This window comes from Myotis brandtii, unplaced genomic scaffold (genome assembly GCF_000412655.1).
Source record: "Myotis brandtii unplaced genomic scaffold, ASM41265v1 scaffold48, whole genome shotgun sequence".
In the NCBI taxonomy this organism is placed as follows: Eukaryota; Metazoa; Chordata; class Mammalia; order Chiroptera; family Vespertilionidae; genus Myotis; species Myotis brandtii.
This window is the reverse complement of record NW_005368341.1, coordinates 10,233,059-10,255,288: the sequence shown is the minus strand read 5'-3', so window position 1 is coordinate 10,255,288 and position 22,230 is coordinate 10,233,059. Positions and strand designations below refer to the sequence as shown.

The following is a 22,230-nucleotide window of genomic DNA, read 5'->3' as shown; positions in this document are numbered from 1 at the left end:
TGAAACAGGAAAAGAGTAATTGTATTTTTTTAAAGTACAAAAATATTAAAATCCTGTAAAAGTCCTTTGTAAGAGCAATGCAAAACATGTAATGAACATCAGAGTAGACATGTCACATTGTGCATCCTCTGTCCCACCCAAGCCCATGAATCTTGTATCGATCTGTGTGGTCAGTTTGAGAACCATCATTATGTGCAAATGCAAGAATCAGCAGGGCCAATTTCAAGAATGAAGGTAGATAGTTCTTTAGGACCCAGTGTGAAAATACATGTAGACCAGGAATTATTTACACTATTTAAGCATTCTCACAAAAATAAAAAACTAATAGGCGTTTTTAAAGGAGTCCTTTTAAAAAATGCAGATAGGATCTTCAATATTCCAATTAGGAGGTAATATATTTACAGGTGTTTTAGACAAGATGACTCCAGTCATATAAAAGTTTAGTTTTATTATAGGCGCTTTATGCAAACATTCAGTACTTTTTGCTTCTTCTATAGTACTTTTAGCAAGGCAGTCAGTTGCAGTCCAAATAAGAAAATATACACAAAAGTTACACATTTTATTAACAAAATCTACTTTGAATTATTATATAAACTTCTAATGCAATTGAAAACATCGTTTTATTCCATCTGATGATGTTTCTTTTGGTTCCTTCCACTATAAAGTCTTTCAAGACTCTGAACTTGATGGGATGATCTCATGTCAGGAAATATGAAACAGGTCACTCTACATAGTGTTTCCAGTAAGTGCTCACTTTTTAACTTTGACTAAATGCCATATTTTAACACAAACATTAGAAAATATTTAACAGCTTATCTGGTCACAGTTCACGAGCGCTTGGCCCCAGCCTGGACGCTGACCATGGAGAAGTAGATGCCCTTCTGTGCAAGCAGCTGCTGATGGGTGCCGTGCTCCCTGATCTTGCCGTTCTGAAACACCACTATCAGGTCTGCGTTCTGGATGGTGGACAGGCGGTGAGCGATCACAATGCAGGTGCGGCCTTCTCTGGCTTTGTCCAGGGCTTCTTGGACAACCTATTTAATATTCATGTAAATTAATCCTGATACAAACAGCCCTCTCCCTTTACATCCTCTCCCATAATAACCCTTAAAACTAATTTATCCAACAATAGGTTCTTCTGTAACAATGGTATCAGTGAAATGTAACAGGTTTTACAAAGCAAGGGATCTGGCGTGTCAGAAGATAATCGAATCCTAGTTTGGATTAGTTCTGAGGCACGAGTGATCTATTCTCCAAGGCATGACAATAAATACAGCCCATCCAATCATTTAAGAACATTTACTGGTGGCCGCGCCATACAACATCCTTCAAAGCAGCCCTCTGGTACCGCTCTACCGCAAATGCAGGAAGACTGAGCACAAAGACAGCTTCCTTGCATTTTGGTCCTTTTAAGATGGGCTACCTCTCAGAATTAGTGTGCTTCCAGGTGCCTGAATACTCCACTTTTTCTCGAACTGAAAACGATTAGTAATGTTTACCTTAAGGTACGGTCAGCTTTTAACATCGTAGTGCCCTCCCCCCATTTTCTATAGTCGCTGAGGAAATGCCACCAGTGGAAATGGAAACATATCGTCTCCTGAATGCAGCTTCTTAGGTCAATACAGAGTGATCCAGGCTGTTGTGCCTGGTTTTATCTCAGTTCCCTTTACCAGTAATAACAGCTACAGGAAGTGTTTGAGTTCCACTGAAAGGTGACATAAGTGATAATCAAAATATGTGGCTGAATGCTGTCCTCTACTGTGGAAGTTAGAAGCACACATTATATCTTAGGTCCGTGTGAATAAGTCCAATTTCCATTCTTACCTTTTCACTCTCTGTGTCCAGAGCTGATGTGGCTTCGTCCAGAAGCAAAATGCGCGGCTGTCTCACCAGGGCACGCGCGATGGCAATGCGCTGCTTCTGGCCGCCGGAGAGCTGGGTTCCTTTGTCGCCTACTCTGGTGTTATATTTGTCAGGCAACAGTGGAGTTACTATCAAAAGTAGAACTAAGATCCTAAAAAAGGGTTTGCTTACAGAAAAGAGGATAGCCACTTCCCTACATACAAAAAAAGTTTAGGTTCTGAATAGGAATGGTTCATAGGGAATGAAACAAACACAGACATAGCTCCAAATGGCAGGTTTGATCTCTCTTCTTGAAACTAGAACACTTATGTTTTCAAAGATATGTCTTCGTATAAACAAGTGAGCATGTCTAGGAGGAAGAATACTGTCTCAATCTTAGTCTCTTCCAGTCTTCTGGTTTCATTATATTTGGGACAAAGATTGGTAGGAGGAAGGAAATTTGATTTCAATGGGCTATGCATACAAAAATAAATAAATACAAATTTGATGCTCATTGTATTTTTAACCAATAGGTGACGCTCTCTGCATTATTTTAAAGTGAGGAAGGGAAGACTTCTTAGGATGCCCGCCTTTTGGTGTCTGTTTTAATAAAATTATCCCCCATGTTTCAACAATTTTAATGGATGCTAAGCATTAAATCTGGCTTTCCCCAATTTGTTTTCACACACTTGTTGCCCACATTAGGTAACTGTCACTATTCAATATGATGATAGGAACAGATGTTAGGAGGGTACATAGGGGAGAGCCAAAACAGGATATGAAAGCACGTGTAACCCTAGATAACAATGCTATCTTATTTACAGTCCCTTCCCGGCTAAAATTTTAGTCAGAATGTAGACTCTGATTCTGACACTCAGAGTTTGTAAAGTCCAGGCTCTATTTTTAGTTGCTATACCTGCAACCCTAGTTCTGTGGCACTCAGACCAAGGACTCCACCTGCAGATGGAATAAGGAGACTCCAGGTGAGGTTCCAGCAGATGCTTGGGGCTGGCTCTACCCCAGGGCTACATCTGCCGGGGAGGCAGGAGCACTGTGTCCCATGTGAGTGCAGGAGTGACCAGGTTGCACTGATAAAGTATTGAGCCTGTTGAGGCTGGGAAAGGCAGGGCTGTAACCCTGCAGGGCGAGGTAAATCCTAGTACAAATCACTCAGGAGAAGAAGTGGCTCCTCAGACAGAAAACAGGACTCAGGGGATTTACCTTCTCTTTCCTTGTCCGAGAAAAAGACTCACAAGATCTACTTGTGCTCTGTGTGACAGATGGAGCCCAGGAGCCCAGAATGGTGGGGTCCCAGTGGAAGACCAATGCCAGAGGGCAGGCTTATCAATAAGCTAGGTAATAGCTACTCTCTGTGTTTGTCTTTGTCAATCCCTAGCCCAGTGGTTCCCAAACTTTAGCCTGCGTCAGCATCACCTGGGCTACTAAAGCATCAACGGCTGGACTCCTCCTCCAGAGTTTCTGATTCAGCAGGTCTGCGGTAGGGTCTGAAAATCTGCATTTCTTACAAGGTCCCAGGAGATGCTGATGGTCCATGCCCCAACCTCGTCATTAGTAAAGGGGACTGAAACTATATTTTAAAATGTGCTAGCTGTGGAAAGGGCCAGCTATTCACAGGGGGGCTAGAAGATGAAAGGCTGGGAGGGGGACAATGCCCTCTCCTGGGGACTATGATGTGGTGGCAGCAGTTATCCAAACAAGAGCCTCTGGAAAAGAAAACACTGGGAAAGAGGGCCACCTGGCATTGCTATCCTTCCCCACGAGCAGATTGCCTTCCCTGCTGGTTTGATGCTACTGAGCTTTATTTCTCAGGGGAGACTTCCTTACAATAAAGAGGGAAGAGGGTCAGATGAGTTACGTCAAGATGCACTTTAAAATATAGGACTTACTAGTAAGCCCTGACCGGTTTGGCTCAGTGGATAGAGTGCCTATCGGACTGAAGGGTCCCAGGTTCAATTCTGGCCAAGGGCCCGGACCTCGGTTGCAGCCTCAATCCCTGGCCCTGGTTGGGGCATGTGTGGGAGGCAACCAATCCATGTGTCTCTCTTATATCGATGTTTTTCTCTCTCTGTCTCCCCTCTTCCCCTTCCACTCTCTCTAAAAATCAATGGAAGAATTATCCTCGGTGAGGATTAACAAAAAAATAAAATAAAATAAATAAAATATAGGACTTAAGAGGGTGATAAGTTCTGTTTATCTAGCTTCCCGGGAGGAATTCGGAGGACAGCCATGGGACCACAGCCCAGGGAAGGTTTCAATAATCAACCCTATAAGCAGAGCTTGGGGCCCATGAAACGGGCAATGGTGAGAGATTACACGACATCACTGCCACCCTGGCGGTTCAGCCCTATTCACAGAGAGCCTTCTTCCTGGCATGGGTCCTGTCCCCTGGCCTGACTCCACAGGGAGGTGTGAGGCTTGGGGAAGAGCTGCAAGGAGGAAGGTTGGGAGATACTTGGGGAGGGAGGGCCATGCCTGCTTCTGCGGGCCCTGCACTCAGACTTGAAGGGAAAGGCCCCCCAGAAACATGCCCTGTCAGGCTGTTCACAGGGAAGGTCAGCCGGTGGGGATAGAAAATGTGGCCAGACTCTTGTATTCAGGTGTGGGTGTGTGTGTTGGGGGAGGGGTGTGTGTGTGTGTGTGTGTGTGTGTTATAGTTGCTCATTTTCTTCACCTTTGGGCAACCAGCCCTTTAGAAATCAAACTGTAGGTCAGGGTGGCTGCCACAGGCTCCTGGACTCCCACGTGGGAGGGAGACTTACGTCAGGCAACGTCTCAATGAAGTGGTGGATGTTGGCCTCCTTGGCGGCCCGCACAATCTCTTCCTGTGACACCATCCGGCTGTTGTCTCCGTAGGCAATGTTCTCGCTGATGCTGCAGTCAAACAGGACGGGCTCCTGGGACACGATGCCCAGCTGTGCTCGCAGCCACTGGACGTTCAGCTGCTTTATTTCTTTGCTGTCGATGCGCTGAAAGCAGGAGTTCACAGATCAACCTCATGACCAGGACACTGTGCATTTAGCAATATTAATATCATTATCCATACACTAAAACTGCCAACTGACTGTGAGACTACCTTTTTATTGTTGGGTTTTTTTATTATCAAGGTTAATTAAATAAGGTCATAGCTGTATGCTTTGAGGAGCTGTCATGTTTCTTCTGCTTTAACCCTAGTATTTGATATATGCAGGTGGTAGGTACAATAATGCCATACACACAAGCTCAAGATACTGATGTTCTAATCCATGAAACCCATGAATGTTATGTCACACGGCAAAGGCGAATTGTATAAATTTGCTCATCAGCTGATCCCAAAATGAAGAGATTATCTTGGGTTATCCAGGTGGACCCAGTGTGACCATAGGGTCCTGAATTATAGAAGAGGTGGCAGGAGAGTGAGTAGCAGAGTGTGCGGTAGGAGAAAGACTCAATCGGTCATTGCTGGCTTTGAGGATGGGGAAGGGGCCAGGAGCCAGAAAAGGGCAGAAACAGATTCTCCCTTAGGGCCTCCAAAAGGAACCCAGCCCTGCTGACCCCTTGATTTTAGCCCAATGAGGGCCATTCTGGACATCTGACCTCCAGAATTGGTAACATAATACATTTTGTTATTTTTCACACCACTAAATTAGATGAAACTTGCTATGGCAGTCACAGGAAACCAATACAATGCATTATATTTCTGGAATATTTCCTGGCATCCTTATTCTTATGTATCAATTTTTCAGAGGAAAAGTAGCTGAGATTAGATGGGGAATAAATAACTATTCTGACCACATAATAGGTTTGCAGGTCAGGGTTCTGATCTGCCCTGAGTTGGTTAGGATCAGGTTGTTGAGGAATGGGCTGCAGCAATGAAATGGAATAGAAGTGAGAGTGGGAGGAAGGTGGCTGCTATACTCAGTAGTTGTTGATGCTGGGAAAGTGATTTAATTTCTTGAGAGCTTCCTTGTAGATAAAACGGGAATTGTGATCATTCCTAAACTCTTGGAATTACGGATTAAACAAGATCATGTATGGACCCCCACTAGCACAGTTACTGGGCACAGAGGATGCACGCAAGGACTACCAGCAATATACCTCTCTCTGCATGTGCTGTAGTTGGAACTAAAGAAGATGGGTAGATAGATGGTTGATGGATGAAAGGATGGATGGACATCTATAATGCTGAGCCAAAGAAGTAGCAAGGAGAGGCTGGCCTTTCTCTGGTCATTGGCTCCCTGGATTCTGCTTAGATGCCCAGGGTGGTGCCCCTCACAGCCTTGCTGATAAAAGTCCTCACTCTCTGATGTGGATATGTCTGCCGCAAAGATCTACTTTGCAAGAGAATTCTGGCATTTGAGTGAGAGAGCTGTTCATCCCCTCTGATAAAGACATGAGTGACTCAGCTTCAAGCTTTTCTAATAGCGGTGACGAGTATATACCGAGAGCCATAAATACTCTCTGGATCCTGCGTGACTGGCTGGGCACCTCTGGGAGACAGTTGGCCAGGGGTAGGGTACAATCTCTGCTGCAGGAAGACAGCTTCTGTTTGTGAAGCTCGCAGATGCAGAATGGAATACAGCCGTGACCTTATTGGTACCAAGCCCAGTTGCCATGGAGACTGTTCCAAGCATCTATGCCCCAGGCTTCCTTACAGTGTGAAGTGAAGGTAGAAAGAGGCAGGAAAAACCATACAAACGTGTGGCAAAACAGCAGACCTTGTTAAACGGAACATGGTGCGTGAGAAATGGAAATCTGAGGAAAGAGAGTAGTTGTGTGTTTAAAATTTTTTTTTCCAGGGGCATGCCCCTGGAAGGAAAATATATACTGCCGAATATAATCAGACAAATTTGAATGATTCCAGCAAGTTTAAATGAGTTCCTCCTTCACACTGAATACAATAACAGTCTTGGGCCTCCTCCTTCCCACACGATACACCAGAGTTGCAAACTATTTAAAATCTGTGTTAGCTGAAGAATTCTTTTTTGGGGGAAACATGTTTAGAAGCCAAAGTGTAAAACAGATGAATGCAGAGCTTCTTTGTCTGAGGTCTAAGGGGTGGTTTGAGGGAAGATCAAGGAACTCTTGGAAATCAGTGAGTACCATTCAAATAAATAAACACTTAATTTAGGAAATCAAGTTTTTGGGTTTTGGTAACACAAGTGTCTCATAATTGAAAGATATTTCCGGTCCTGCCTCAAAAGAGGAATGCCCCCATGTTAGCCCAGACACCCACCGGGCAATACCCAGACAACGACGACAGGCTGCTAACTGTGTCCTAAGGACAGAGGACTCGGAGGGTGGTGTGTGGGATGGACCAGAGAGAGGAGAGAGAGGATAGGTCAGGGGAAGACTCAAATCAGAGGCAGTTTAACAGTGAAGCTAATGAAGTTAAGCTTTAAAGGCCTCAACTGCAGGTAAATGCTGGGTCTTGGACAGTGTTCTGCGTGGGAGGAAGGCCAGGCTGTGGTCAAGAAGGGCCTTCAGGTAAGTACTGTATTGATGATAATTTGCCTAAAGAAGAAACTAGAATCTTTAAGTTTCTAGTTAAATTTTGTTGTGACTTTTTTTCACTCTAAGCAAATATTCACTTCTGTACCTAATTTTGTATTCGTAACTTTGTATTCTTTTAAGTAGCATCCATAAAATTGTATAACCTCCAGGCTCCACACAACTTGGAACCTCCCTCTATACATACAATTCTGTTGTTTTGTTGTTCAACACTCCCCACAATTTAACCAAAACCATTCAAATGTATCAGTCCAGTGGTTCTCCAACTATAATTGGCATCGGAATCACCTGGGAAAATTGTGAAAATTAAAAGGCCAGGTCCTAACCTACTTGAATAAACCAGGTGGCTGTGTTGGTTACTAGCTCTCTAGGCCATTCTGATAGACACCATTTTGAGAACCACCACACGGGTAATGTTCATGAGATTTCCTGAGCTCAGGATCAAGTCCTTTTTGAAGTTCTTACGATCACAGATCAAATAATGCTCAAATCCCACATCCCCATTTTTACAAGGTAATGAGGACTAATTACTAATAACCACTGAGTTAAGGGTTACTAATTGGTATTCATAAACAAAACTTGGCACATGCACTAGTGTTTATTGGTGACACTTCCACTAAGTCTGGCTGCTATGTGCCATTTGGCAGTATTTCAAAGTTCTAGTGCAAATGCACAGGAGCAGATAAAGCAATAGATGAGGTCACTGCTTTCAGTGCATTATCAGTGTCGTCTTGAGATGGTTATTGTCCAACGCACTCAGCATTCACCGCCATTTTATTCTGTGTCTGCCCTTCCATAAATCAAGGGACTGGAAGGCTAAAACTTATTTCCCAGACTCTCTTCTGGTTCTGGAAGTAACTGAGGTTCTACCACTGAGGAACCCTTTGCAAAATCTGGAAGGCAGAGGCCAATTCTTTTTAGCAGCAGAGGTAAGCTTACACACATGTTCCAGCAGACGGGAGTTTTTGCAAAAGGCACACTCTGATCTTATGTCTTTGAGTTTGGAGTAGCTGTGACAGTGGCATAATTTGCGCAACTTCCTGGCCACAGGATCCCAGCCTGTGGTGCTGTGATTTGGCTGTCTTAGAGCACTTACTTTCTTCCACTTTTCCTTTCTACTTTTCCAGCTCTCTCAATGATTTTGTAAGCAGCTAATTGCTTTTATTAAATACTTATCTACTTGAAATACCTATAGCAGTTTCTGTTTCATATGCTGAATCATCACTGATATGATCCATGCTTTTAATTATGCTTCCCTTTTATTTCTGTATGTGTAGAATAATTAATTAATTTCTTTACGTTCTTCTTGTTTAATTATTGTACTGTTTACCATTACTGTTGTTTTCGACTCAACTCTGTTATCGAGAGCTATTTCCATTAAAGTGACTATGAGTGCAGCGGTGAGGCCATAAGAAATTTTTTTGTCCTTCCTAAATGGGTTATAATAAAAAAAAAGCATGAGAGGGGTGGGGTGGCCAGGGAGAGATCAATGGGGGGAAAAAGGAAACATATGTAATACTATATGTAATGCTTTCAACAATAAAGAATTAAAAAAAAAGCATGAGCACCACAACTCTGGTTAAACCCACTATTTCAGCCAAATGGGCCTATATGGACATAGGGAACAAATCACTTATCAACCACAGCTCACATGATCTCTTGCACCAAATGGCATCTGATTGACTGCTTACTCTCATACCCTTATGCAACCAGTTCTACTTATCCCTTAAGAACTGGTTCAAATTTATCTCCTTCTTTATTCTACCTCATGGAAGTATGTGCCCCATCTCTTCAGTTGAGGACAGACACCAGACCCTATAACTCATTAGAGCTCAACATTTAACACACTGCTTACTACATGTCCATTAAGGGCCATCATCGGTGTCTGAGAGCTAGCATTTCCTCCTCTGATTGCCTCATTTGTCAGTGAGGTCTTCATTTAGAGTCCTTTGTTCAAACTTTAGCCACGAAATTGAAGCATGAAATCAGAATTCACAAAAAAAAAATATTTAAAAAGGTAATAAAAAATAAGAAACAAAGCTTATGTAGCTGCGAACGAATAGACTGCTTAAAGGCATAACTGTCTTTGAATACAATAAAACATACAACTGAGTAACCATGAATGCTATGGGGAAACAAGAATGCCCTGGTCTACAGGCTGAAAATTCTATTTTCATGTCAGTCACTAATACAAGTAGGGCCCATAGGGAGATGATGGCATCAATCTGACTATATGGAACAGGTGTCCATTCTGGTTGGTCAGTGCCCTTACCATTCCAGTTGTTAAATATTTTTAATATCATCTGAGTGCAACCAATAATTAAATAACATCTTCATGATGAATTTTTCTTGCTGTAAATTCTATTCCTTCCTACTCTGATTCCGCCCCCCTATTCTCCATTATAATTATTTAAAATTTTACTACTCTCTTCATGACTCCTATCTCATCCCCAGTATCAAAGATAGTCCCTGACAGTTACTCAGCAAGGTTTGTTGAATAAATAAATATAACCATTCACTTATTCTATTAGTTCAAGAAACAAAAGGGAATCCCTCTACATTCTTTACCCACTTCCAAAATTGGTTGATCTTACTATTTTCCCCTCAGAAAATGCTGCAATGCCCTTTCTCCATCAACAGCTTTATTTCTCCCTCAGCCATAAAAATGCTCAAGATCTCCCCCCTCACCATTTTCCCTAGACTCCACCTCCCCACTCCAGCTGCTATTCCTATTTGCCCTTCCTTCATCTTTGACCTTGATAGTCTATACCAGTCTCTGTTTCCTCTCCTAACCACAACTCAGCAATGCTCACCTGCTTCCAAGCACCACCTCTTCACTGAGAATACCTTACACTGCCAGAAGCAGCCAATTCATTGCCAAATCCTATATATTTTTACACTCTTCATCTTACCCTGCCTCTCCATAGCCTTTGTCATTGCTGACACCTTCCTCTTCTTGAAACACTCCCCATCCTTGGCTCCCACCTTGTCTCTCCTACTACTCCTCTTCTACCTTTATGGCTCCTTAAATTTTTGCTGGATCTTCTCATGTAAGCTGAAACCCAACTGAGAGAAGGGAGGGGGCAGTGTTGAGAGAGAGGCTGGAGATGTTGGCTTGGAGACCATATCGAGGATGTCAGAAATTAAAGGACTGTTCTTTAAAGGTTTGAAACACCGTGGCTTACAGTGAAAAATTAAATGTGTCCAGGTTTTTAGACGATGAAAAACTTCAAGTGAGTTGAGTACGCACCACTGTGCCGGCCAAGGGGTCGTAGAAGCGCTCTAGGAGCTGGACCACCGTGCTCTTCCCGCAGCCGCTGCTGCCCACCAGGGCCAGCGTCTGGCCCTTCTTCACCTCCAGGCTCAGCCCCTGCAGCACGGGCACGTTGGGCCGGGTCGGGTAGTTGAACACGACTTCATTAAATGTCACATTTCCTTCCAATGTATTCTAAAATCAGAACAATATCATTAAGTTTCATTGCTGTAATCCTGGAAACACCTTGTATGGCCAACCCCTTGAGCTCCAGGTGTCAAAGGTAGTGAACTTGTATTATAATTGGGTTTCATTTGTAACTGCTAGAATTTAATAAATACAATCTCAAAGAGTCAGTATTTTTATAGCCTGTATTGTTAATATAAAACAATGTGATAACTCAATCTGTTCCCCAGGAATAATCTACATATAATAAAACTTGGTTAACAAGATTTGCTTTTAAGTGGGCAGTATTCCTATCTCCCAGTAACTTTGTCATACAAAAAGTATTGGATGTAAATATATATTATTAACATTTAAAAAAATGAACCCATGATCTAGAAAGTTTCATTTTATCATCAGCAAATTTTTAAAAGCACAGATTTTATCAGATTTCCTCTTAGAATATGTTCTCTCTCTCTCTCTTTTTTTTTAAATCCTTACCTGAGGACATACTGTTTTAGAGAGAGGAAGGGGGGGAGGGAGGGAGGGAGAGAGAGAGAGAGCGAGAGAAGAGAAACATCAGTGTAAGAGAAAAACATCAATCAGTTGCCTCCTGTATGCACTCCAACTGGGGACTGAACCCTCAACCTAGGTATGTGCCCTGACTGGGAATCAAACCTGCAACCTTTTGGTGTATGAGACAACACTCTAACCAACTGAGCCACACTGGCCAGGGCTCCTTCCAGAATACTTTCATTCATCAGTTAGGAGCAGATCTTATAATCAAACTCACCAGCTGTAGGCCTTCTGTGCTATAGCTGTCGATCAGAGGGGTCTTTTCAATTATCATGAGGATGTGGGCCGCTGACACTTTGGCTTTGGCATAATCAGGAGCAAATGAACTGACCTGTCCCACGGCCATGGCACCAAAGACAATAGCTGAAAATACCCTATAAAAAAACAAAGACAAAATGTGTGCAAAGAATTATAACTGCGAAGCTTGAAAGCTGGCACTTTTACAACCAGAGAGTATAGCATCAAACAATTACAAAATAGAAAAACCACTTTTCTTTTTAAGGTCATGTAAGTGCAACAGGTTGACTGTAAAATGGCCCCATTTTTCATCTCTGTATCCTCAGCTTCTTGCAATGTGACTTTGCAGCTTCTCCATTTAAGAAGGGGAATTTGTTTTCCTACCCTTTGAATCTGGGTTGGGCTTGTGACTTGCTTTGGTCAACAGGATGTGGTGGAAGTGACTGTTGCCAGTTCCAAGCCTATGACTCAGGGGGCCCTGTATGCTTCTCTCGCTCTCTGTCTCTCTCTGCTTCTGAACTCTGCCATCACCACAAGCCCAGCCAGCCTGCTGGAGGACAAGGCACAGATGGAGGGAAGCGTGTGGGTCCCGGCCAACTAGCTCACAGCTCACTGCAGACACGGATCAGCCTAGCTGAGCTCTGTTATGCCCAACCTAGGTCAGCAGAACTGTCCAGCTGACCCAGACTTGTGGGCAAAAATCAATGTCTATCATTGTACACCACTGTAATGGCTAGCTGTCATGCAGCATTATTGTGGCAATCAATAATGGACACAGGCAGGGATGCTGGAATTGCATCAGTCTTAGAAAACCTATGAGCTGTACAGTAAGGAAAGAGCTCCTTACAGACCCAGGTAGCATGCTGCTCCCAAGATGCATCAAGCTTCTTCATCTATGACATGGGAACCATAACTGCTTCAAGTGGGGAAGGACTCTACAGGATATCTAGTCCGGCTCTCAATGTTTACGTCCTGGCACTTCCCTACATTCGCTTCTATCTTCTGTTTTAGGAAGTAGCAAGTTTGATTAAGTCTACTGTTAAGTTTTTCAAATTGAAAAAAAGAATCTATATCATTTTGCTTAAGACATCCTTCAAGTATAGGAATATTGTGGGAAAAAAGAGCAGCACAAGGTAAGAGCTGGAGAGTTTCAGAAATGGCAAGGGAAAGCGAGGTTGGGATTTCGGCTACACCACAGGTACAGTGCAGGAACTTTGCTTCTTTGATAACTTCTCATACTCGCAACATTCCAGCTGCCTTCCCCTGCACACATTTATCAACATGCCTTTGGAAACAGTGCACCTGGAACTGACCTAAAACTTGGGAACCCTCCCAGATTAATACTGTGAGTCCCTCACTGCCTCTCCTCCAGAATCCAGACTCTCCGCCTCTAGCGCACAGTGTCTAATCAAAGCCCCGATGCGAATGATGCCTCTCCTGGTCATGGTCATAAACAGCACCAGCGTATCACTTGTCAAATGGATATATTAAGTGGAAATATAGTTTTCCCAACTGGCGGCCTGAGAAAACTATAATGCATGTATATGTCCATATCTACATAGGATGAACATCTTATACTAACACATCATGTTGTCAAGCTTAGGTGATTCTGGTTTAAATGTAAAACTATATTCCTACCAATGGTCGTATGTTATCACAGGGCAGAATCTCACCCATCACCAAATCTAGACACTCATATACAAACTGCATATCTAAGTAATTTAGAAGTTCAGGCCTGGGTCCCTGCAACTGAGGTACAGTTTTCGGCATTCAAAGAGATGGAGCAAAAGTCCAAGTCTAGCTTTCCTTTGTCATTTCTGAAATTCTCCAGCTCTTACCTTCTAACTCCTCTTCTTTATCAAAGAGGGCCAGATACTTGGTTCAGGGTTAGGCTTCCTCCCAAATGTCAAGGCCTTCTGGAAACCCCTTACTGAATCACCACCCCAACAAACCACAGACCCAGAAGTTCAAATGTGTGAGTCAGCACTTTGGTGACGGGAAGTCACTGACTCCCCAAATGAAAGAGGTGCTTCAGTGACAACACGCGAAGACTCAGAGGCAAAATGACACCTTCTGAATCATGAAAATCTGTTCCTGAAGCTTCACAGGAAAAGTTTTCCAGGCAGGCATGAAGCTTGTTCACCTCGGCTTTATTTCTAGAGTCTAAGTGTAAATATTAATCCACTACTTACAAGAGAACATCCTCAAACACCATCACCCGACGTGCCACCAAGTAGGCACCAAACCGGAAACAGGCAGCGTAGGAAAAGTACATCATTGCCTGGGTGAAGGAAAATGTGATTCCAAAGATGTGTGCTTTCTTCAAAGAGTTTCTGAAAAGAAGACATTTGGAAACTTACTTGGCTTTCATGTTTCAGTCCTTAAAACGTAACCTTTGATAGGTCAGTGGTGGGGCATGGAGGCATGGCAGGCAATGATGGGTTTAGTTTCCAAACAGCGAATTTTGGTCCTCACTTTACTACTTGTGAGAATTTAGGAAACTGCCTAATCCCCGAGCTGCAGTCTTTATCCTATATAATCCTATATAATAAAAGCATAATATGCAAATCGACTGAACGGCCGAACAGTGGACGACCATCCGGGACCACTCTATAACTAGTGAGTTGAGTACGCACCACTGTGCCGGCCAAGGGGTCGTAGAAGCGCTCTAGGAGCTGGACCACCGTGCTCTTCCCGCAGCCGCTGCTGCCCACCAGGGCCAGCGTCTGGCCCTTCTTCACCTCCAGGCTCAGGCCCTGCAGCACGGGCACGTCGGGCCGGGTCGGGTAGTTGAACACGACTTCATTAAATGTCACATTTCCTTCCAATGTATTCTAAAATCAGAACAATATCATTAAGTTTCATTGCTGTAATCCTGGAAACACCTTGTATGGCCAACCCCTTGAGCTCCAGGTGTCAAAGGTAGTGAACTTGTATTATAATTGGGTTTCATTTGTAACTGCTAGAATTTAATAAATACAATCTCAAAGAGTCAGTATTTTTATAGCCTGTATTGTTAATATAAAACAATGTGATAACTCAATCTGTTCCCCAGGAATAATCTACATATAATAAAACTTGGTTAACAAGATTTGCTTTTAAGTGGGCAGTATTCCTATCTCCCAGTAACTTTGTCATACAAAAAGTATTGGATGTAAATATATATTATTAACATTTAAAAAAATGAACCCATGATCTAGAAAGTTTCATTTTATCATCAGCAAATTTTTAAAAGCACAGATTTTATCAGATTTCCTCTTAGAATATGTTCTCTCTCTCTCTCTTTTTTTTTAAATCCTTACCTGAGGACATACTGTTTTAGAGAGAGGAAGGGGGGGAGGGAGGGAGGGAGAGAGAGAGAGAGCGAGAGAAGAGAAACATCAGTGTAAGAGAAAAACATCAATCAGTTGCCTCCTGTATGCACTCCAACTGGGGACTGAACCCTCAACCTAGGTATGTGCCCTGACTGGGAATCAAACCTGCAACCTTTTGGTGTATGAGACAACACTCTAACCAACTGAGCCACACTGGCCAGGGCTCCTTCCAGAATACTTTCATTCATCAGTTAGGAGCAGATCTTATAATCAAACTCACCAGCTGTAGGCCTTCTGTGCTATAGCTGTCGATCAGAGGGGTCTTTTCAATTATCATGAGGATGTGGGCCGCTGACACTTTGGCTTTGGCATAATCAGGAGCAAATGAACTGACCTGTCCCACGGCCATGGCACCAAAGACAATAGCTGAAAATACCCTATAAAAAAACAAAGACAAAATGTGTGCAAAGAATTATAACTGTGAAGCTTGAAAGCTGGCACTTTTACAACCAGAGAGCATAGCATCAAACAATTACAAAATAGAAAAACCACTTTTCTTTTTAAGGTCATGTAAGTGCAACAGGTTGACTGTAAAATGGCCCCATTTTTCATCTCTGTATCCTCAGCTTCTTGCAATGTGACTTTGCAGCTTCTCCATTTAAGAAGGGGAATTTGTTTTCCTACCCTTTGAATCTGGGTTGGGCTTGTGACTTGCTTTGGTCAACAGGATGTGGTGGAAGTGACTGTTGCCAGTTCCAAGCCTATGACTCAGGGGGCCCTGTATGCTTCTCTCGCTCTCTGTCTCTCTCTGCTTCTGAACTCTGCCATCACCACAAGCCCAGCCAGCCTGCTGGAGAACAAGGCACAGATGGAGGGAAGCGTGTGGGTCCCGGCCAACTAGCTCACAGCTCACTGCAGACACGGATCAGCCTAGCTGAGCTCTGTTATGCCCAACCTAGGTCAGCAGAACTGTCCAGCTGACCCAGACTTGTGGGCAAAAATCAATGTCTATCATTGTACACCACTGTAATGGCTAGCTGTCATGCAGCATTATTGTGGCAATCAATAATGGACATAGGCAGGGATGCTGGAATTGCATCAGTCTTAGAAAACCTATGAGCTGTACAGTAAGGAAAGAGCTCCTTACAGACCCAGGTAGCATGCTGCTCCCAAGATGCATCAAGCTTCTTCATCTATGACATGGGAACCATAACTGCTTCAAGTGGGGAAGGACTCTACAGGATATCTAGTCCGGCTCTCAATGTTTATGTCCAGGCACATCCCTACATTCGCTTCTATCTTCTGTTTTAGGAAGTAGCAAGTTTGATTAAGTCTACTGTTAAGTTTTTCAAATTGAAAAAAAGAATCTATATCATTTTGCTTAAGACATCCTTCAAGTATAGGAATATTGTGGGGGAAAAGAGCAGCACAAGGTAAGAGCTGGAGAGTTTCAGAAATGGCAAGGGAAAGCGAGGTTGGGATTTCGGCTACACCACAGGTACAGTGCAGGAACTTTGCTTCTTTGATAACTTCTCATACTCGCAACATTCCAGCTGCCTTCCCCTGCACACATTTATCAACATGCCTTTGGAAACAGTGCACCTGGAACTGACCTAAAACTTGGGAACCCTCCCAGATTAATACTGTGAGTCCCTCACTGCCTCTCCTCCAGAATCCAGACTCTCCGCCTCTAGCGCACAGTGTCTAATCAAAGCCCCGATGCGAATGATGCCTCTCCTGGTCATGGTCATAAACAGCACCAGCGTATCACTTGTCAAATGGATATATTAAGTGGAAATATAGTTTTCCCAACTGGCGGCCTGAGAAAACTATAATGCATGTATATGTCCATATCTACATAGGATGAACATCTTATACTAACACATCATGTTGTCAAGCTTAGGTGATTCTGGTTTAAATGTAAAACTATATTCCTACCAATGGTCGTATGTTATCACAGGGCAGAATCTCACCCATCACCAAATCTAGACACTCATATACAAACTGCATATCTAAGTAATTTAGAAGTTCAGGCCTGGGTCCCTGCAACTGAGGTACAGTTTTCGGCATTCAAAGAGATGGAGCAAAAGTCCAAGTCTAGCTTTCCTTTGTCATTTCTGAAATTCTCCAGCTCTTACCTTCTAACTCCTCTTCTTTATCAAAGAGGGCCAGATACTTGGTTCAGGGTTAGGCTTCCTCCCAAATGTCAAGGCCTTCTGGAAACCCCTTACTGAATCACCACCCCAACAAACCACAGACCCAGAAGTTCAAATGTGTGAGTCAGCACTTTGGTGACGGGAAGTCACTGACTCCCCAAATGAAAGAGGTGCTTCAGTGACAACACGCGAAGACTCAGAGGCAAAATGACACCTTCTGAATCATGAAAATCTGTTCCTGAAGCTTCACAGGAAAAGTTTTCCAGGCAGGCATGAAGCTTGTTCACCTCGGCTTTATTTCTAGAGTCTAAGTGTAAATATTAATCCACTACTTACAAGAGAACATCCTCAAACACCATCACCCGACGTGCCACCAAGTAGGCACCAAACCGGAAACAGGCAGCGTAGGAAAAGTACATCATTGCCTGGGTGAAGGAAAATGTGATTCCAAAGATGTGTGCTTTCTTCAAAGAGTTTCTGAAAAGAAGACATTTGGAAACTTACTTGGCTTTCATGTTTCAGTCCTTAAAACGTAACCTTTGATAGGTCAGTGGTGGGGCATGGAGGCATGGCAGGCAATGATGGGTTTAGTTTCCAAACAGCGAATTTTGGTCCTCACTTTACTACTTGTGAGAATTTAGGAAACTGCCTAATCCCCGAGCTGCAGTCTTTATCCTATATAATCCTATATAATAAAAGCATAATATGCAAATCGACTGAACGGCCGAACAGTGGACGACCATCCGGGACCACTCTATAACTCCCACTGGCGCCAGGCCAGCCAAGGCGGGTGCGATGCGATTGGTCAGGAGCCTGGCCATCACCCCATGATTGCCACAGAGGGAGGCCCATGAGGGAGGCCCAGGCTACCAACTGGCGGGCTGCGGCAGGTGGGTGGGGCCTCCCTCTGTGAGGGAAGCCTGGGTCCCGGCAGCCGGATGGAAGTCTGGTTCTCGGGTGCCAGAGGGAAGCTGGTGCCGGCAGCCAGGGGAAAAAAGGCCTACTCTTGCATGAATTTCATGCATTGGGCCTCTAGTCTTTAATGAAGGATTAACCACACTTCCAAGTGTTGAGGCTATGTTAAAATAAGCCAAGGAAAACCTGAAGAGCCTGTTAGAGATTCATAAATGGAAGTTTCTTCCCCATTTCCCCTCCTCTTGGATATATAATGTATAACGTATGTACACTATAGTAAACATTCATGCAACATACATTTATCCAACACCTACAAGCTGCAGGGACCATGAGGGGCAGCACAGAGGAATCAGGCATGTTCTTGCCATTGGGGATCCAGGAATCAAGTTGGATTAGAGTGTATGCAATGGAGGTACCTTATGAATAACATGCTAAGGGGAGTTAGTGGTTTCACAAAGGAGTTTCCATTCATGCATTTTCTGAGCCACCTGGGACTGGGCAATGTGAAGGTAAGAGCAGGCCGACAAATGGGGGGTCTTCTGGGCCTCTCCTCCTGCTTCAACCAGATCAACTCTGCTTTGATCTACTTCACATATTGGGATTTCAAATAATTTTATCCCCAGGAAAACATAGGCTCTACTATCGTAAAAGAAAAGTTTGAAAACCCATCGATAAGGTGGAGCTCTCTCCTTTTCCCATAGAAGAAACCGAGACTCAGAGGTTGGGCTTACTTATGCTTAGATCACTTCCCAGAGCCCCCACCGGATGAGTTCATTAGGGGAAGAGCAGGCTTCCCTGGAACAGGGTAAAGAGAGGAAGAAAAGGCATTCTTGAAGATGCACCACCCCCTCATGTTCCACAAAGAACTAATTTCCAACGAGGCAAATACTTGGGTCATTATCCAAACTTGGCATCAGAGAGTTATTCTCAGTATCCTCTCTCCCACCCCCTCCCATCAGGCACCTGTTCTTACAGGTTCTACCTCAGAGATGCCCCCGTCTTAGGTCAGGGTCTTGTGATTTCTCTCCTGCATAGTTACAAGTACTTCCCAAATGGTTCCCTTCTAGTAGCTTCTCCACTTGTTCCCCACCTTCTGGCCAAAGCAATCCTCCGGAAAACCACTCTGATGATCGACACACCCTTCAGTGGTTATTACCTGTATGGTACCTGCAAACTCTGTGCATACATATATTCAAACTTCTGCTCCCGAGTCAAAGAAACAACAGTTCGGAAGTTTTCGATGGCTTCGGTAGCGATCTGTAACAGAGCACCCAGTCACCCAGGGGCACAGAGACAAGCGGTTAGCTTGAATCCCATAAAAGAGAGAAAGAATATGTCATAATAAAATTAACATTATTAACTTATTATGACCTATGAGCTTCTTCACTATGGAAAAGGATCCTAAGTAATTCACCAAATTGAGTTTTAGATCTGGAAGAGAGATCAGCTAACTCAATCTCCTTTTTACAGAAAGAGAAGCTAAGGCTTAAACCGATAAAGGCATTTACCTAAAGCCACACAGCTTTACAGTGGCAAAGGTCACCCAAGAACTCAGTATTTTACATCTACTGCAGTGCTGTTTCTTCTATGACAGTCACATTTTAAGTTTATAGTAATTTTATATTTTTAATGTGATGCTCATATTTTCCTCTTTATATTTATCATTCATGACAACTGAATAATATTGGGAAAATATAAAAGAGGTACAGAAAGTGATACAAAGTCACATATTGGTGTATTTTAGATATTAGCTTACATTTTTTTCCCCTAAGCATATACATATTTAACAAAATTGGGATACAATTCCATATTTGGCCTTATATCATTATTTTTTACTTCAACAAATATGAAGAGCACTTCCTAAGGTCATTGAATATACATTAATAATGGGATGTGTAATGGGCCACTTAATATCCCAGGCACTTAAGAATGCCTTTATTATTGAACAAGGTTTTCCATTCTTTTTTTAACTAAAAATAATGCTGTGATAATCATCCTTGTACATAAATGTTTGTCCATGTTTAATTTTTTCTTAGAAGTTCTTCAAAGTGAAATTCCTAGGTCAAAGAGAATAAACTAATTTGTAAAAAAACATGGCACATATTATTAATTTGTTTTCCAGAGAGTTTCTATCATTTAATTATTAAAAAATTTCTTTTAAATTTCAATTATAATTGACATACAACATTATATTAGTTTTGGGTGTATATCATAGTGATTAGACATTTATATAACTTATTAAGTGATCACCCTGATAAGTCTACTACTCACCGGGCACTATTCATAGTTATTATAATATTATTGACTATATTCCCTATGTTGTACTTTACATCCCCGTGACTATGTTTATAACTGGCAATTTGTACTTCTTAATTCTTTCACCTTTTTCACCCATTCCTTCACCCCGTTCCCATTTGGCAACCATCAGTTTATTCTCTGTATTTATGAGTTTGCTTCTCTTTTGTTTGTTTGTTTATTTTGTTCACTTATTTTGAAATTATATGTATTTGTCTGACTTATTTCACTTAGCATAATACCCTCTAGGTCAGTGGTAGGCAAACTGTGGCTCGCGAGCCACATGCGGCTCTTTGGCCCCTTGAGTGTGGCTCTTCCTAAACCTTAGGAGTACCCTAATTAATAACAACGTACCTACCTATATAGTTTCAGTTTAAAAAATTTGGCTCTCAAAAGAAATTTCAATCGTTGTACTGTTGATATCCGGCTCTGCTGACTAATGAGTTTGCCGACCACTGCTCTAGGTCAATCTATGCTGTCACAAATGGCAAGATTTCATTCTTGCTTATGGCTGAGTAATGTTCCATTGTATATATGTACCACCTCTTCTTTATCTAATCATCTATCAATGAACACTTAGGTGCTTCCATATCTTGACTATTATAAATACTGCAATGAACATAGGGGTGCATATATCATTTTGAATATCTTTGGATAAACACCCAGAAGTGGAATCACTGCGTCATATAGTTCTATTTTTTATTGGTTGAGAACATTCTTCGAGCTTATGAGTAGTAATGAGTTATAGTAACAGAATAACACTGATTAGAATATTTTAATCTACTGAGGTAAGCAATTAATTTAGTTGAACTCACCTTCCCAGAACCTTCTAGCTCTTTCTTATCTTTTAGTGCATGGCCAGACAACATTTTCATTTCAACAACTCCTGCTATTGCAATGATGGGTACAATCGCTAAGAGTAAAAGTGTTAATTGCCAGCCATAAATTAAGGATATAACAATGCCTGTCCCAAGATTTGCTATATTCTGGGCAATTATAGCGAGTCTGGAACCTGTTGCCTGTAAAACAAACAAAACAAATTAGATGGACACTTTTACATTATCTTTAAAATCCATGCTTACATTTTCTTTAGGATTGTGACAATTCAGCCTCATGAAAACCTATTATCTTCTCAGTAATAACATAAAAAATAAAGGTTTACTTGGTTTGTAAAATGCAGATTTTCATGACTTCACAATAAATACTAAAAGTACAGGATCAATAATACAGAATTCAATTTCATATTTCTATTTCTTCTGATGTTTCAATACCAAGAAAATTTTCATTAATCAAACCATGATCACTAAAGTGAGCTCTGCAAATTAACAAGATAAAAGAGTCTGACAATTATATTAAACTGTGAATGTTGGAAATTTCCAATGTCAGCTGCAGAATTACTTATAACATTTGTCATTAAGAATATTCAAATGTATGTTGGCATATGTGAGATGCTTATTGTGTGCAATTTAATCTGCATTTGATTTGGAAAAAATACAGAGAGCTGAAAGTTATGGAATTTAATTCAGGATATTAAGCAGACATCAGATCCTTTTGTTTGAATGCCTGGGGGAGCCTGAAGTATGACTTTCAGTGATTTGCAACTCTTAGACCCGGAGTCAAACTAGACGGTCAATTCCATCTACCATTCCATACTTCCCTTCCTCTACCCTGGAAACCCCCTGTGCCCGAGAGATATTCAACATCCCTCCTCTGGCCCCCAGATCTGCTTTGTCTGGAAATGGCTATGCTCTTTCCCACTCTCAGAATTTCCTCTGCTTGAGTAGGGCTGGTCGCAGGTAAAGATTATGGTGGAGTACAGTCCAGGGTGGTCACTGCCACTTCTGTGACTTTGGACAAATTTCTCCCAACCCCGAAATGAACAGGTGCATTGATTCATAACTAAAACTTCTCTTGGTTATGAATTTTAGGACAGAATCCTTTATAAGACCCCCTTCCCCAATATCGACTCTCT

General features: G+C 42.4%; 1 protein-coding gene across 1 annotated transcript in view; it reads right to left on the bottom strand.

The window, feature by feature from the left end:
- Nucleotides 1-425: 425 nt before the first annotated feature.
- The window catches only part of ABCB1 (ATP-binding cassette, sub-family B (MDR/TAP), member 1), an 85,362-nt gene continuing 63,557 nt past the window's right edge, over nt 426-22,230 (bottom strand). The window contains exons 21-28 of the mRNA XM_005876137.2: nt 21,074-21,277; nt 19,120-19,220; nt 17,385-17,525; nt 15,173-15,329; nt 14,215-14,412; nt 4,619-4,829; nt 1,825-1,991; nt 426-1,034 (exon numbers count right to left, since the gene is read on the bottom strand). Coding sequence (XP_005876199.1) covers nt 828-1,034; nt 1,825-1,991; nt 4,619-4,829; nt 14,215-14,412; nt 15,173-15,329; nt 17,385-17,525; nt 19,120-19,220; nt 21,074-21,277 — 1,386 coding nt within the window. The 3' untranslated portion in view covers nt 426-827. The remainder of the gene's footprint in view (nt 1,035-1,824; nt 1,992-4,618; nt 4,830-14,214; nt 14,413-15,172; nt 15,330-17,384; nt 17,526-19,119; nt 19,221-21,073; nt 21,278-22,230) is intronic.